The following is a 16,581-nucleotide window of genomic DNA, read 5'->3' on the forward strand; positions in this document are numbered from 1 at the left end:
GAAGCCCTCTACACCAATATTCCACACAAAGATGGACTACAAGCTATCAGGAACAGTATCCCTGATAATGTCACAGCTAACCTGGTGGCTGAACTTTGTGATTTTGTCCTCACCCACAACTATTTCACATTTGGGGACAATATATACCTTCAAGTCAGCGGCACTGCTATGGGTACCCGCATGGCCCCACAATATGCCAACATTTTTATGGCTGACTTAGAACAACGCTTCCTTAGCTCTCGTCCCCTAACGCCCCTACTCTACTTGCGCTACATTGATGACATCTTCATCATCTGGACCCATGGAAAAGAAGCCCTTGAGGAATTTCACCATGATTTCAATAATTTCCATCCCACCATCAACCTCAGCCTAGATCAATCCACACAAGCGGTCCATTTCCTGGACACTACTGTGCTAATAAGCGATGGTCACATCAATACCACCCTATACCGGAAACCTACTGACCGCTACACTTACCTACATGCCTCCAGCTTCCATCCAGGACACACCACACGATCCATTGTCTACAGCCAAGCTCTAAGATATAACCGCATTTGCTCCAATCCCTCGGATAGAGACAAGCACCTACAAGATCTCTATCAAGCATTCTTAAAACTACAATACCCACCTGCTGAAGTGAAAAAACAGATTGACAGAGCCAGACGAGTACCCAGAAGTCACCTCTTACAAGACAGGCCCAACAAAGAAAATAACAGAACACCACTAGCTGTCACCTTCAGCCCCCAACTAAAGCCTCTCCAGCGCATCATCAGAGATCTACAACCTATCCTGAAAGATGATCCTTTACTCTCACAGATCTTGGGAGACAGACCTGTCCTCGCTTACAGACAACCCCCCAACCTAAAGCAAATACTCACCAGCAACCACACATCACTGAACAAAACCACTAACCCAGGAACCTATCCTTGTAACAAACCCCGATGCCAACTCTGTCCACATATCTATTCAAGTGACATCATCATAGGACCTAATCACATCAGCCATACCATCAGGGGCTCGTTCACCTGCACATCTACCAATGTGATCTATGCCATCATGTGCCAGCAATGCCCCTCTGCCATGTACATTGGCCAAACCGGACAGTCTCTACGCAAAAGAATTAATGGACACAAATCTGACATCAGGAATCAAAATACTCAAAAACCAGTGGGAGAACACTTTAACCTGTCTGGTCATTCAGTGACAGACCTGCGGGTGGCTATATTACAACAGAAAAACTTCAAAAACAGACTCCAAAGAGAGACTGCAGAGCTAGAATTGATATGCAAACTAGACACAATTAACTCCGGTTTGAATAAGGACTGGGAATGGCTGAGCCATTACAAACGTTGACTATCTCCCCTTGTAAGTACTCTCACACTTCTTATCACACTGTCTGTACTCGGCTAGCTTGATTATCACTTCAAAAGTTTTTTTTTTTTTTTTTTTTTTTTTCTCTTAATTAATTGGCCTCTCAGAGTTAGTAAGACAACTCCCACCTGTTTATGCTCTCTGTATGTGTGTATATATATCTCCTCATTATATGTTCCATTCTATATGCATCCGAAGAAGTGGGCTGTAGTCCACGAAAGCTTATGCTCTAATAAATTTGTTAGTCTCTAAGGTGCCACAAGTACTCCTGTTCTTCTTTTTGTCTCTGTCTTGTTTAGGGCTGCCGTTTTGGTTAGACTAGTCCAGGAGGTTTACCTCCGGTGTGGAGCTGTTTGTGTCGTTACACCGGCTCTGGTTCGTTTTGTTAGTTGCTGCCACCAGAGGGCCCACTGTTAAAAGAGGAGAAGCTGGACTCGTTTTCTTGCTCTCTGGCTCTGCTGAATTTCCTGGGTCAAGTTGTTGCTGCTGCTTCCTTCCCTTGTTGTGACTGGGAGCCCGGGCTGAGCCGCTGCTGCTCCCCAGCGGGTCTGTGCGGGGAGAGACCTGCACTAACCTCTCTCTGTGCCCAGCCCGGGGGGACTTTCTTCGGGGGCTGCAACCAGCCCCTGGGACAGCCCCGGGCTCTGCCGACACCAGCCCCTGAGCCGGAGCCTGCAGGTGAGGGGAGAGAGCCGGGGGAAAGGGCTGGGGCCGGTGTGAGCTGTTTGCGTCGTTACACCGGGCAGAAAAGTGACTTTGCACCAACGGCCCCTGGGAAGCTGCTCGATGAGAGAAATCCCAGGGAGGGGGGAGTCTTGGGGGGTTTGTATTTTAAAAATCTGGCCCCCTAGACAAGCCAGGAGGAGCCACTTGCGCTCTGCAGGGCTGGGGAAATCTCCCCAGTATTCCAGTGCGGATAGGGAGGGTTTGCTGTGTCAAACGTGTCCGGTCTAAAGTGACTTGTCCTGGTTGGGTTGGTATAAACATTTCCACACCAACCCCCTTCCCTGTAACTAATGAGATAAATCCCTGGGAAGGCTCAGCGCACCCCCCCCCCCCCCCCATGCATTTGTCATCTGCGCAAAGTGACTCACACGGGCTCCAGATGTCTGTGGGACAAGAGGCTTCTGGGCATTCAGCTGCTGCAGAAATATTTGTGCTTCCAAAATGCGTGTAAAGAAGAACAGGAGTACTTGTGGCACCTTAGAGACTAACAAATTTGCGTGTTGAGTCCAGGCCCCTGCCTTCACTAGCAGGATTAAGTACTGATTTTACCCCAGATCGCTAAGTGGCCCCCTTAAGGATTGAACTCACAACACTGAGTTTAACAGGCCAATGCTCAAACCGCGTGTGTTTCTCTGAAGAGCCAAGGCGAGTGAGAGAGAGACAAGCTTTTGGGCTCACCCAGAAGTTCTTCTTCAGGGCAGGGAATGAACTTGGGAGCATCACAGCTAAATACAAGGTGGAACGGATTGTTTCACGTAAGTAGTTAATACCTATACAGATATACGCAGAACTACATACGCTAAACATTCTGCTCCATCTAGGGCAGGGGTCTCAAACTCAAATGACTGCGAGGGCCACATGAGGACTAGTGCATTGGCCCGAGGGCCGCATCACTGACATCTCCCCTCGTTGCCCCGGCCCTGCCCCCACGCCACCCCTAACATGAGTCCCTGCCCCTGCCCCGTCTCTTCTCCACCTCCTCCTCCAAGCAGTTTTAATAATATATATACACACTCAGTAAAGTCCCCCCACTGCACTGGGCTACACCACCACTCCACCCCTGATCTGCCTCTTCCAGGGGTGGCAGGTTTGTAGAAATTTTGGTGGTGCCCCAAACCTGCCCCCCCTGCCCCAAACTCCACCCCCACCTGCCTAAGGCTCTGGGAGGGAGTTTGGATGGGGGAGGGGGTCTGGGGTGCAGACTCTGGGATAGAGTTTGGGTGCTGGGTGCAGGCTCCGGGCTGGGGCAGGGAGTGGGGGTGCAGGCTCTGGGATGGAGTTTTGGGATAGGAGGGCGTGCAGGGGTGAGGGCTGTGGGGCTGGGGATGAGGGGTTTGGGGCATTGGCGAGACTCAGGACTAGGGCAGGGGAAGGGCAGCCTGCCCTGAGGCTAGTGGATGGGTGGCATTAGGACCCTGCGGCAGCAAGTGATGCCAGAAGCCAGTGTAAGGACAGGAAACACAACCTCCCGTTTTACAACTGACATGGCTACACCACCACTGTTTCTTTAACTAGGTCTCTATTTGACGCTTTCATGACATGTGATCTTTTTTTAAAAAAATCTTTTTCTGGGAACAGAGAGGGCTTTCAGATTTCATCCAAACGGTTGATAATGTGAGCGTATCACCCTTCCCAACAGCATTTTATTAGTGTAAATAAATAGTTCTAATCAAGCCTTATCGTCCCTTTCTCAAACATGCCACTTGGCCAAATCTTGCTGCTTTCAGCTGCAGAGCTATAGCTTAGACGAGCCATTTTATTTTTAGTTGTGACTTATAAAAGAGGAGGAAAGTGTTGTGTTTTGGAACTTTAACGATCACTAAAAGAGATCTGGAATGTTTTTGGGCATATACATTTCAGTCTTATGTACTTTAAATTGCCTAAAAGATTGTACAGACAACTGTAGAACCAGTAATCTTGTAACATGCAAGCGAGATAGTAAATGAAATCTGATTGAGTATACTTAGCACCCCACCCTCATGATATCTTAGTGACTTGACTGAAAGCGGAAGCGATTTTGATTTTATTTAGGAAAGTTGAAACAGTTTTCAAATCAGTTTAACCCCAAGCACTCCATCAGACAGACCTATTTTCCTCCCTGATTCAACAACACTCTTCTCTACAATAAGAAGCTGGGGAAGTTCCTGATATACCTGGACATCACGCAGCCAGCCCCAGTATACCTGGGCATCATTCAGCCAGCTGCCCAGCAAAAACAGGAGAGAGGAGACACACCAACACTTCTAGAGTTAAAAACAAGCAGATTTGACTTGGGTTCGTGTGTGTGTGTGTGTGTGTGTGTGTGTGTGTACGTGTATGTGTACCTAAGGAGGAGAGATCCCATTAGGCCTTGCCTGTGTACCCTATAGAAGCACAATAGGGCGGACAGTTCTTACCTACGTGGGGATCAAATATTTAATAATGGACTCTTCAGTCTAGCAGAGAAAGATATAAGATGATCCAATGGCTGAAAGTTGAAGCTCGACAAATTTAGACTGGAAAGGAGGTGTATATTTTTAAAAGTAAGAATAGTTAATCATTGGCGCAACCATCAGTGATGGTGGATTCTCCATCACTGACCCTTTTTAAATCCAGACTGGGTGTTTTATCTAAAAGCTCTGCTCTAGGAGTTATTTTAGAGGAAGTTCTCTGGCCTGTGTTACACAGGAGGTCAGACTAGATGATCCTTTCTGGCCTTGGAATTTGACTCTGATAAGAGGGACTGTTCATTGAAACATAACAAATTAAGGCCTCATAACTTGTGAAGCTAATTGAGACAAGTTTCCCTCTTTGCTCAAAAGAGAAGAGGCTGATCTGATGTGAGAAATACGTGCCACAAAATTGCTACTGGATGAATGAGGACAACTGGAGGATGCAATTTCTGTAAGATTTCCCTTTCATCCTTCAAAAGCTGCCTCCCCATCTGTCCCTTGCCTTTGTCCAAGGCTGGCAGTTTCTCAAGGCTAAAAAAGCAGAAATTGCTGCAAGTGCTCACAGGCCGGAATTCACGCCTTCCTTGGCGTGGTGTTTTGAAAGAGAAGCAAAAACGATGGGCATAATGGCAATGTTTCCAGCTGGGTTTAAAATCTGAGTTGGGGGTGGGGGGGAGATGGGAAGGAGCAATAAATGGGGAGGGAGACTCCAGGCTCCCAAACCTGCCCAGCTCCATTCGCTGCTGCACCCCCTGGGCAGACTGACTTTCCTGGGGACAAGGAGAGAGGAAAAAGCAGTTCCTGCCTCTGCCTGCGCCCCCTGCCTGCTGAGGGAACATGGTGCCCTCAGGGGAATCCTGAGTCCAAAACAAGGATCTCCTTTGATTCGGCTCATTTCTAGCATTTGGTTCACAGACTCAGATACTGGGAGGTTTAAAGATGTCTCAGTTCTGGTAGGAGGGGCCATGTCTGTGGTGTAATAAAGTGACTACGGACTTTCCCAGCATTGCAGAGTCAGAACCTCTGTGTGCAGGAGACAAACGTGGGGGGAGTCAAGGTGTGAAGTGGACTAAAACCCCCTCTGACGCCTCCCCAATCACCTCTCTCCCTGGCAGGCTGCAGAATAACATCCGTCCAGTCTGGCCACGTCATCCCAGAAGCGAAATGGCTTTAGCACAGCATATTCAGGTAGGAGATTTTCAGGGAGCTGCTGCAGGGTTTGCGCTGGACAGGGAGGGAGCAGGTCATACACAGGAGGAGAGAGTGGGAGGTGGGGAGAGACTGTAACAAACCTGCTGGGACTCTAGAGAACAGGGGAAATTCCCCCATCTGTGGACCAAGAATCAAGCCGCGTGTCCAGGCACTGAAAAACGTATCGGACTCCTGCTAGCCACAGCCCTAAGCTTCCTAGCCAGAGGTTAATACAAAGAGGAAAGGGGTCAACCAACCCTTCTTCCCATGATAGCTGCTGGAATTCCTCCTGGGAAGCTGTCCATGGACCGTACTCATGGGCTCCATTTCCAGGATCTGTCTCTTATCTAGTAGCCGCACGATGAGGTCTGAAGCAGTCTGCTTGGGGATCTCTGCTATCTGATCCCTTTCTGAACTTCCAGTTCTGGGGCATTTCTCCTACCCCGCCCCCCAATGAATAACTCCCATGCAGCTTCTGCTATTGCTCCGAGTTTCACAGTGGGCAGCAGCAACAGCAGAGAGTTTCTGATGCATTTCTCAAATGCCCACAGAGCTCTGAAGGGCAGCCTGGAATTGGCCAGCAGAGATTACTCCGGAGCTGCCTGTCGGCAGATTGGGAAAAGCAGCGCAGCAGCGTGTGGGGGCCCAGGCCGAATCATTTCTTATCTTCCAGACTGGTTGGGAAGAGCATTCGTTTTCATGATATCCTGGCTCTCTGAAGCCCCGTTGCAGTGCCAGACATTCCCATGTATGCCACGGTGGCTTGTGTGGGTCTTTGAGCAAGGTTTTAATTCCATTTTCATATCAATCTCTTGCTACCTGTGTGTGTCTGTGTGGTGGGCCTGGTAAACTCCCATACCACACACACATCTCTGCCGCTTGAGCTAAAGTAACTCCATTAGCTTGTGAGGGCAGTAGCCTATTGCATGTTTGAGGGCCAGCTGCCAGAGGGGTGTATCTAATATATTGGCCCAGTAGGTTGCAATTAGCAGGCACAAATAGAAATCTGATCTATTGGACCAGTAGCGGGCACAGACAGCAATTCAAATGATGCTAGTGAGTTTCTCAGGCTCTGCAGAACAGCTCTGAAACTAAGGACGTTCTCTTTACTTTTCTGCTGCTACCAGGGAAGCTCTGAGCAGTGCAGAGGGGCCAACGCCGCTGTCTCATGCGCAGAAACATGGCAGCATCCGACCCCCCCTTCATAATCCTCATCTCAGCCGGACAGGCTGGGAGCTTCGTTTCCCTCTGAAATGAGAGCTTTAATTCTGCAGCAGCACCTCCCTCTTGGCAGGGAAAGGGCTCTGCTCTCTGGGGCCGAGAGGGATTTTTCCAGCTCTGCCTGTGACTGAGCTGATGGGACACTGGCTGGGGCAGCAGGTTGTGAGCAGGGGACTCTTGTTCATGCAGATGCCCATGACCTTTGAGGACGTGGCTGTGTATTTCACCAAGGACGAATGGGCGCTGTTGGACCTGGGTCAGCGAGCCCTCTACAGAGACGTCATGCAGGAGAACTATGAGAACGTGACTTCACTGGGTAAGGATTCCAGTCTCCTAGGCATGTTGAAATTTGAACTTTGTATCGCCTGAATTGACCTCTGCTCACAGTTCTTCCCGGTCCCTTAGATTTCAGTGGGATCAGCCCCATAGCTCCCTTTCTACCTGGACTTCACATTCTCTAGGGCAGGACTGTGTGTGTCTGTGCAGTGCCTAGCACCAAGGGGCCCTGGAGGTCTCTAGGTACTACAGCAATCCAAGTCATTAATAACAGAAGATTTAATGGCTTATAATTACGGTGCACACTAACTCCCCGGCCATCTCTGCACCTTGGCAGATTTTAATACTCTGTCTGACTCACCGGGTTCCCTACCTACTCCAGCGTGCTTCCTTGACCTCTTCTTACCCCGGAACTGCTGCATTCAGTGACATCACTGCGCAGTACCGGGTTTACCATGGCGCCAGTAGCACTATTGCACCAGGCCCAGAGTCAGCCTGATCCCCTAGCCGGTTGAGCCGGCCAGGAAAGCTGCCCCTGTTCTGCCCCGCCTCTTCCCCAAAGCCCCCGCCCCTGCTCTGCCCCCACCCTGCCTCTTCTGCCCCTGCTCCGCCCCAGCCCCACCCCTGCTCCACCCCCGCCCTGCCTCTTCCCACCCTTCCCCTGCACTCATGGGGCAGCAGGAAGTGGAGCGACCCGGCCCGAGCCCGCTCTGCTCCCCTGGCTCCCAGGTGCACTGCCGGTGAGTGCTGGGGGGCAGTTCCCCCCTATCCCCCAGTCCCAAGGCTGGGAGCCAGGGAAGTGGAGTGGGCTGGGGCTGGGTCACTTCACTTCCCGCCACCCTATGAGTGCAGGGTTGGGCCCGCCCTGCAATCACTGTGCGGCAGGAAGTGGAGCAACTCAGCCCCAGCCTGCTCCACCGGCTTTTGCTGGGGGGCGGTTTCCTCCCTGCCCCCCAAGCCTGGGGAGGAGATGGCGTGGTGCGGGAAGGGGCATGGGATGGGGAAGAGAAGGGGGCAGGGAAAGTGGGGCCCCAGCATGCGGATCCCCTTGGCAGCAGCTGGGACTCCCCTGTTAAGCAGGCCCATCAAACCCTCACCCTGACAAGCCCCACCTCCCCTGCATCTGTACCACCTTGATGAGCCCCCCCAGACACCCTCCCCACTGAGCCCAAACCACCTACACCTGGACCCCCACCCAAATGAACCCCACCTCTCCTGCACTCAGACACCCCTCTGCTGAGCTCCAACCACTTTCACTTGGTCCCCCCTGGAGACTCCCATTGCTCCTGCACCTGGAACCTCCCTGTGCATCCAGATCCCCCACTGAGCTGCCTGCACCCAGACTGCCCCACACAGAACCCTCTGACCCCCCACACTGAACCCTCTTACCCCCATCTGGATCCCCCCACACTAAGTTCCTCTGCACTTGGATCCTGCTGCCAGGCTGAGCCTCCCTGCTCACATCTGGTGTGTCTGGTGCAAAAGGGGCAGGGCCCCAGGGTGTTTCTGTGGCAGGCCTGGCCCTTGTGCTGTGTCAGGTTCAGCCTCACTGCCAAGTCCCTGTCCCGGGGGGGCAGGGGAGGCTGTAGGGTATTCTCCCACCTCCATGCAGCCAGTGGCCTGTGCTCCCCACTGCCATGGTGGAGCTTCCACATTTTTTTTTTTCAATAAATAAAATTGCAGAATTTTAAAATATACACAGAATTTGATGCAGAATTCCCACAGGAATATGGGGCGCTGTACAGCTGTGATGGTGGGACTGTGAAGGGGGTGCTGGACAGTAGGGGATCTGTGGGTGGGGGAGCTGGGCCGGGGGTATGGTGTGCAGGGTGCTGTGCAGTTGTGGTGGGAGGTCAGCGGGAGGGATCTCTGGGCAGGGGGTGCTGGGCATAGAGATCTGTGGGGGAGGTCTCTGGGCGAGGGGGCGCTGGACATAAGGGGAGGGCATTGGGCAGTGTGGAAGGGGCACGCTGGCAGTGCAGGGCTGGGCAGACCAGTGTGCATCTAGCAGTTTTGGGTTTGTAAACAGTGCCCTTGTGCTGGGCTGAGTGGGGTCGCTCCCACTGCACTGCACCTCATTGCCCCCAACCAGCCCCTCGCTCTGCAGACCACCCCCCATCACGTGCCCTATTTCCCCAATGGGGGCCCACAAATATGTTTGGCACCAGGCCCACAAAAAGCTAATCCGGCCTTCCCGCTTCTCCTTCCCGCTGCTCACTCCCACCCCTTACCACACTGAATCCCGCTCGCTTGTGCGCACTGGTCCCAGCTTCCCTCTGACTCTCTCCGGGGCCCTCATTGTCCTCGAGAAGGGGATCGTGGGTGGAGTCTCTGCTCTCTGGGACACACAGCTGCCCTCTCTTGTCTTTTAGGGACCTCTTTGAGGAGTCTCTTGCTGGCTTTGTTCACAGCAAATAGTCAGTCTTCAGACCAGCCTATCACCCTCTCCGTGCCGTAGAGCCACGATTGCAGGCCGTGAGGGACTCTTTGGTACAAGAGATGGGGCTGGCGGCCGGGCATGCTCTGTTAGAGCCATGCACCCTTTCAGTTTGGGTCCCCCATTAATTGTTCATGGCTCAGAATAATTGCAATAACCAGTCATGGTTTGCAGCAGCCCAAAAGTCTGTTCATTACGCTTCCCCAGCCCATATGGAGATGGGGGAAGGCTGGGTAGCAGCAGAGGGAGATGCTAGAGGGGATTCCAGGTTGGGGGGGGGTATTAAAAAGGAACCCCTCTGAATATTTGACTGTGTTCATTAGTAGTGTCCTACGGCTTTGAAAAGACAGCTCTGGAATTATACTGTTTTGACTGGGCTAGAACGTTACATTTCAAACTTTGTTACCCAAATATGTAATTCACCCTCCTCTTACAAGGTTAATTTTCCCTGGAGCAGGATTTCTGATGTCCAGACCTGACTTGATCTGTCAGCTGGAACAAGGGGAAGAGACATGGGTCCCAGATCTCCAGGGCTTGGAGGAAAGGGGGATCCGGAGAGGTGCCTGCACAGGTGAGGATTTGGTTCAACTGATTTGTAAATCGTCCATCTGTGAAGGAAACAGCTGGGATTCCCACATAGGCCCTCTGAACTCCCCCAGTTTTGCTGCATTATCAACCAGATCAGGAGGGTAGCCAGCAAGTCCTCAGCTGTCATTCCCACCCATTCTAACTGACACCTTGCAGTAGCTCCTTCCCCTGGAGCATTCACATGGGATATGGAAGTGGAGTCGGTTCAGTCTTCCTGTTCAGGGGGATTTGGAACCTAATATTTCAATTTCCCCAACAGCTATTTTGGTTTGTTTCTGAGTTTGCTTTCCCCTGACACAGGGACTGACTCTGGTCTGGATTCTCTCCCTATCCCAGCAGGTGACAAGATCTTGTGTAAGAACGAGGGGGAGAATCCTCAGCAGGAAGGGCCTGCACAAGTGGAACCACACAGGACGGTATTGGGAGGATCCAGAGGAAATGTTCCTGCACAGGGAGAAGCTGGTGGGAGTCAGAATGGATCAAAGAGGCAGAAGGAAAAGGACTCAGGAAAGGGACAAAGTAAATCCACTTCCCATGAGGGTGGTTCCAGAGACAGCAACAAAACCACGGTCCAGCAGACTGGAGAGATGCAGAAAATATGCATAGACTGCGGGAAAATCTTCAGTTGCATCTCGCACCTCATTAGACACCAGAGAACCCACACTGGTGAGAGACCCTTTAAATGCCCCGACTGCGGGAAAGGCTTCGGTCGGAGCTCGCACCTGGTTGTACATGAGCGGATCCACACGGGAGAGAGACCATACAAGTGTGACGAATGCGAGAAAAGCTTCAATCAGAGCCCACACCTTATTAGACACCAGAAACTCCACCTGATGGAGAGACGCTGTAAATTACCTGCCTGGGATGGAGTGAATACCGCATTTCCCAGTTCCTTGAGTATCCAGCTGCCTATCGCTGGGATCAGGGCGCAGCTGCAGGTGCCTCCGGGCTGCTCGGTGAATCTCTGGCTCTGCCTCCGGTAGCAAACCGCAGGCAGAGGAGGAGAAGCCCTGATCAGTTTTTCCTCATTGCTGTGCTGCCAGGCCCCTCTGCCACTTGCCAGCCAGGTGGTGGTCAGGGAAAGAAGAACCCAACTCCTATAGACACTCATCTCTGGGGACTCAAATCCCTTTCCACTAACCAATTCCTTGAGCTAAGCCACCTTTCTCAGGGCAGAGACCTGTCTCTGCACCATCCTCTGGGACTTGAGCTGGGCCTCCCCCCGCTTACCGGCGTTCATGTGGGGTGGGTGCCCCAGAAGCCCTTCCCTTGCAGGCTTTCGGAGGAAACCAGGGAGATCAGTTCGGGAGACTAGGAGAGGAAGAATGGGCAGGGAACAGGTTGCTGGGAGTTTGAATCAGGTGAATGAATTAGCAAGTGATCAAGTGCTGAGACGGGATAACTCTGCACTAGTTGGCCAGAGCTCATTGCTGCAAAGAGGAACACCAGCTCGAAGGAAAGGAACAAGGTGGTGTGTGCCAGGATCACGGTTATTGTGTGCAATAATCTTCCCACCCCGTGAGCCACCAGCAGCTCTGAGACCAGCACTTAGGCATTTCAGTCGGTCAGTGCAGAGTCGCAGCTCCAAGGAGTCGATTTCTGATGTTGGGTTAAAATGACCTCAGAGCACCCTGGGCTAAAAGGGTAACTCAAGAATGACAGCACGGGGGGTTCCTCACTGGGAATCTTCAAGAGAAAGTAGAGACCAGTAATTTCCTATGTGTATTTGGGGTTTGCAACAAGCAGTGGGTGTTGGGAAAGGAAAGTGTGGCTTATATTTATCTCTGGGGAAATCACTGGGGTATTTAACAGTAATTATGCTGATTCTTTGGAATGTCTAAAATTAGTGACTAGTATGGGTCACTGACAGTCCAGATCTTTGCCCCTCCCTGTGTCCTTCCCAAACGAGCAGAGTGAGGCTCAGTGAGGGGTCCCGCTGTGATGCCATTCTGCTCACTGGGGAATGGGATTGATTCTTTGATACCCGTTGCCCATTTCAGGTGACGTTTCACCCCCTCTGCGCTAGTTACTCCCTCTCCCAGAACACTCTCTCTGTCACACTTTTTTATTTCTATTTCGGTAAATAAAACCTGCACCTACAGATGCTGTCTGGAATCCTCTTTTTTTTTTTTTTTTTTTTCCCCACTGGGAGACCCTTCCACTCATGCTGATTTGAGAGAGGGTCCTGGGCCACTGTGCCATCACCGCGGGGATGCACACACAGCTCCTCTCTGCCTTTCTACCTCATGTGCTGCGGGTGCTTGCCTGGGAATCTCAGCAGCCGGCCTTCCCTCCCAGCCCTGGGGCTCAAACACTTCTCCTCCGCTGCAGCCTCCTTCCTCTCCCCCCACCTCAGATCCCAGCTCCTGGGTCTCTCCTTGGAAGCCTGACCTGTACCTCTGCTGTCATTTCCAGTTGCTCCCTTTTTGCTTGGCCTGAGCCCACCTTGCACTGTGGTGCCAGCAGGAGCAAACAGCACAGAGCCCAGCAAGTGGTTACCATAAAGATAACCCAGCAGGGATCTGGACCTCTGAGGTCCCCCTGCTGAGAGGGTCATGACTGTACACTCTTCATAGACGTGTGCATGGGGACCACAACTGGGACACAAGGCAGCAGCTGGTACATTATTCCTGCACCCCAGCAATGGCCCTGGCTAGGAGCTGAGTCCTGGGGCAATTCAAGTGACTGGGGTTAATCTCTAAGGCCCTGAGTGGTTTGGGTCCTGCTTTCCTCAGAGCTCTTTCTTTCTCCACGTGCCATTGCACTAGCTGAGACAACAGAGCTCACGTCTACTGGGTGGACCCAGGAGGGGGACTCGCTGCAGGGCCATGCTCCTCGCTGGAGGGCTCTGATTCTGGAATTTGCTTCTTGCAGCCCAACAGAGTCACTGTCCCTGCCTGTTAGGTTCTGTGCCAGGCCCGTGTGGTCTCCCCAGCGGCCAGGCAGCGAGGGTGTTGACAGGGCGCTGATCAGCTCTGATGGGAGGTCACACAGCACTCGCAGAGGATGAATGGTTTGTGCTTTTAAGTGGAACCCATGCAGCTGGGCTGACAGAATAGGCCCATTCTTACAGAAACCCAGCTACCTACAGAGTCAATCTCCCCTTTAAGAGCCTGCGTGGTTGAGCCTCTGAGAGACCTGCGCTGACCGGCCTGTCAGCCTGGGATGCAGTCGCTGTGGGCTAGATACCCACAGGGTCTTGGCTACTGTGACACTGGGCATCACTGCACTGAACTTCTAGGCACCTAGAAAATCACCGGGATGCACAAAGACTGAGTTAGGTGCTCAGGGCTCCCCACAGAATGGGATTCACAAAAGCTGGCCTGCTTGTTGGCTCCCTACCTTAGCTATGTAACAGGAGATGTCCAGGAGATGGGCGAGTCAAAAATTCTTCAACCAGTTTTGTGCTACCTTTTTCATTCTTATTTTTATAGTAAGTATAAGGGGATTGTGAAAATTTTAGATTCTACGCATGAGGTCACTATGACATTCTGTGCCCCAAAGCAACAACCTCGGAGGGAAACCCATCACAATCTGCCACCTGAAAAGATTAAGAATCCCCACTCTAGCATGACGCCTGCATGGATGAGGAATCAAGCTTAGGAACATAAGGAGTTTCAGTGCAGCGAGCACAATGAGTAGGCCCCTTCTCTCTCCTCCCATGGAAAGGTTAGCAGGAAACCGAAAAACCCAGCAGCTCTGCAGCCAAGTGCCGATTGGGGCTTCTCTTCCTCTGCATGGGGTTTGATGAGCCTCTCAGTCTAGCAATCAGCTTACAGGTCAGCTGCTGCCATCTCCTGGACAGACGCTTGAGAGTTGAACATTACTGATATTTGCAGGGAATCAACAGCTCTATCGTTCCTTCCAGCCAGCCCTAGACTGGGCTCTGACACAATTTCTGTCTTGTGCATCTCCTTAGTGAGGGGCGAGCTGTCCTGAAGCCTTTCCTGCCGTCGAGACATTTGTAGGGCTTTCCTCCTGTATTGAATCACCGATGGATAGTGAGGGTTGAGTTTGCCCGGAAGTTTTTCCCGCACTTGGAGCAGATGTATGGTTTCTCTCCCGTGTGGGTTTTCTGGTGTTTAGTGAGGGTCCTGCGGGTCCTGAAGCTGCTTTTGCACTCTCGCCCGTGTGAATTCTCTGGTGGACAGTGAGGCTTGAGTGGACACCATAGCTTTTCCTGCAGTAAGGGCACCGATGGGGTTTCTCCCGTGTGGATTCGGAAGAGGGCTGATCTACTGCTGAAGTTTTTCCCACATTCAACACATAAGATATTCACCTTCCTCATCTGTGATGTTTGCTATCACAGTGTGTGTCACCTTTTCCCTTAGGCGAGAACTGACCCCGTCTGTTCCCTGACTGCTTTTTTTGCAACCTTTCTGACCTGCGCTGGCTCTCACAGACTTTGCCCTTCACCTGCTCAGGACTTTTGAAAACTTTCCCTTTGGATCTCTGTGATGTCACTAGAGAATTCTCCTCCTCATTCTCTGACTTGTCATCTGTTTGAATGAAAGGGACAATCCAGACATATCACTCCCTGTGCTAGGGGGAAAGGAAACCTCAGAAAGGGGAGGAGTAAAAGGGGATTCGGAGGAAGCCAACTGGAAGAATTGTTTGGGAGACTAAAATATGAGAAGTTGAATCCTTCAAAGCTTTATCTCCAGAGAACAGGGAGGAACATGACCAATTTTGTTTCCACATCCCTAAGGGGAAAAGGAGGGAGCCATTGCCAGGTGTCAGCTAGGACGGGTGATAACCCATGAGTGACATCTGCCAGGAGGATACAATGCTGGCTGGGCACAATCCTGACCGGGGTGAGATGAGGCAAAACCAGGGGATCTCATGGGAATCCCAGGATTTTCCTTTCCTCAGCCACGGTTTCAGAGTTGGTCTAGCCAGTTCCTCCTCTGCACTCTACTGGGAGCTCTGGAGATCCGGGACCCAGGCCTCTTCACCTTGCTCCAGCCGGGCAAGCCAGTTTGTGAACTGGAAATCCTGCGCAGGTGAGAGCAGGGAGAGCTACAGATCTGTAGACTATTTCTCACAAAGAACGTGCCAGCGGTTTTAACCCCAGCACACTTAAAGGCAGTAAAATCCCAGAGTCAGCTCCCCAGGGACTTGCATCCATAGGACACCCTGCTCATGGGGGATTTAACCTCCACTGGGAGCACACACAGCCGGACACTCATCATCAAAGGGGCATGGAAGGTAAGTCCATCACTGTCCATATCCCAGAAAGGGGAGACTCTGGCCACAGGGGAAGCCACTCCTTACCGCCAGAGAGGCACAGCGACAGGGAGAGTTAAAGGGAAGCTGAGACCAGTGAGCGAGCTAGTGGGGTTCAGCACAGTCAGGAAGTGGGGCATGGGCAGTGGGTAATGGAGGCTGGGGGAGGCTAAGCTTCCCCAAACCTCCACTAATGCTCCCCGCTGCAGCCCTGGGACCAGGCCGTGGCTGGATTCAGCACTCCTCTGGGTAGCCCGGGCTCAGGGCTTGGGGCTCCTCCAGATTGTTCCGGGCGCCAGCAGGCCGGCCAGGGTTTGTGGCTGCACCGGCGAGACGGGAGGCAGAAGAGGCTGAACGGGGCAGGGCCTCGGGCAGAAGGGGTGGGGCTTCAGGCACAAGGCTAGCCTCCTCAAACCGGGGGTGCACATGCTGCCCATGAACTGGGATGTCACCAAATGCAGCAGTCCGGGGGCATCCAATGTCCACAACATACATTAGGGGAATTAGGATCTCTAGGGAGTCAAGTGCAGCGAGAGGGAATATTGTGGAAGGAGGAAAATGACTGATGTTTTAAACTCTGGTAGCACCCAGAAACTGCAAAGAGGACTGGGGCTCCCTCGCACTGGGAGTTTACAAGAGACACACAGTCCCTGCCCTGAAGAGCTTCCAAGACAGGACTGAATGAATGAGTGTAACGAACAGCAGTAGAACGAGGGAGTCCGGAGAACTGTTAGTGACACAGATGAACAATGTGCACAGCCCGAGTGCACCAAATCAAATGACAGTATTAGCTTGTTTCCAGCGACCTCTCTGTGGATTTCTGGTTTTCATTTCTATTGTTTTTAAACAAGTGTAATTTAAAATAAACCAACCACCTCACTACCTGTTTCTCTTTCTTTTTAAAATCAACCTATTTCTATCACTTTAACAGTTGAGAGGGACGTCTCGGGTGAATTCCTCTGGAAAAGGAGCATGTGAGAAATGAAAATCAGGCCATGTGCCCTCAGAAGGGATTGGCTGAAAGACATAAGGATAAAATGAACTGGAACAAGGATATTGACCAGCTCTGGCCACTGGTCTTCCTGAAGGAGGGCACCTTGAAGTGGTGAAACC

The 16,581-nt window shown here is 51.9% G+C and overlaps 2 protein-coding genes across 5 annotated transcripts; one reads left to right on the top strand and one right to left on the bottom strand.

Annotated features, from left to right (window-relative positions):
• Window positions 1-1,864: 1,864 nt before the first annotated feature.
• LOC128848333 (zinc finger protein 251-like) lies at window positions 1,865-12,343 on the top strand. Of its 4 annotated transcripts, none has more exons than XM_054048303.1 (5): window positions 1,865-2,049; window positions 2,736-2,852; window positions 7,131-7,257; window positions 10,112-10,225; window positions 10,579-12,343. In XM_054048303.1, the coding sequence occupies exons 2-5, from the start codon at window positions 2,802-2,804 to the stop codon at window positions 11,223-11,225; spliced, it is 939 nt and encodes a 312-aa protein (XP_053904278.1). In that variant the 5' UTR covers window positions 1,865-2,049; window positions 2,736-2,801; the 3' UTR covers window positions 11,226-12,343. The 4 variants fall into 4 exon arrangements, with proteins under 4 accessions (XP_053904278.1, XP_053904281.1, XP_053904282.1 ...); XM_054048306.1 differs by lacking the exon at window positions 2,736-2,852 and adding an exon at window positions 5,645-5,717; XM_054048305.1 differs by lacking the exon at window positions 1,865-2,049 and adding an exon at window positions 5,645-5,717 and having other exon boundaries at window positions 2,764-2,852.
• Window positions 12,344-14,230: 1,887 nt separating this feature from the next.
• LOC128847915 (zinc finger protein 558-like) lies at window positions 14,231-14,530 on the bottom strand. The gene has a single exon (XM_054047646.1). It carries the CDS (start codon window positions 14,528-14,530, stop codon window positions 14,231-14,233), a length of 300 nt encoding a protein of 99 aa, XP_053903621.1.
• Between the last annotated feature and the right edge of the window lie 2,051 nt (window positions 14,531-16,581).

The sequence above is a fragment of the Malaclemys terrapin genome, chromosome 13 (genome assembly GCF_027887155.1).
Source record: "Malaclemys terrapin pileata isolate rMalTer1 chromosome 13, rMalTer1.hap1, whole genome shotgun sequence".
In the NCBI taxonomy this organism is placed as follows: domain Eukaryota; kingdom Metazoa; phylum Chordata; order Testudines; family Emydidae; genus Malaclemys; species Malaclemys terrapin.

Excerpts from the sequence above, each read along its gene's own strand:
- LOC128848333 (XM_054048303.1), top strand. The coding sequence starts at position 2,802 with ATGAACTTGGGAGCATCACAGCTAAATACAAGGTGGAACGGATTGTTT. Across the intron at positions 2,853-7,130 it reads GGTGGAACGGATTGTTTCAC|ATGCCCATGACCTTTGAGGA; the intron begins GTAAGTAGTTAA and ends TTGTTCATGCAG. Across the intron at positions 7,258-10,111 it reads TGAGAACGTGACTTCACTGG|GATTTCTGATGTCCAGACCT; the intron begins GTAAGGATTCCA and ends TCCCTGGAGCAG.
- LOC128847915 (XM_054047646.1), bottom strand. The coding sequence starts at position 14,530 with ATGAGGAAGGTGAATATCTTATGTGTTGAATGTGGGAAAAACTTCAGC.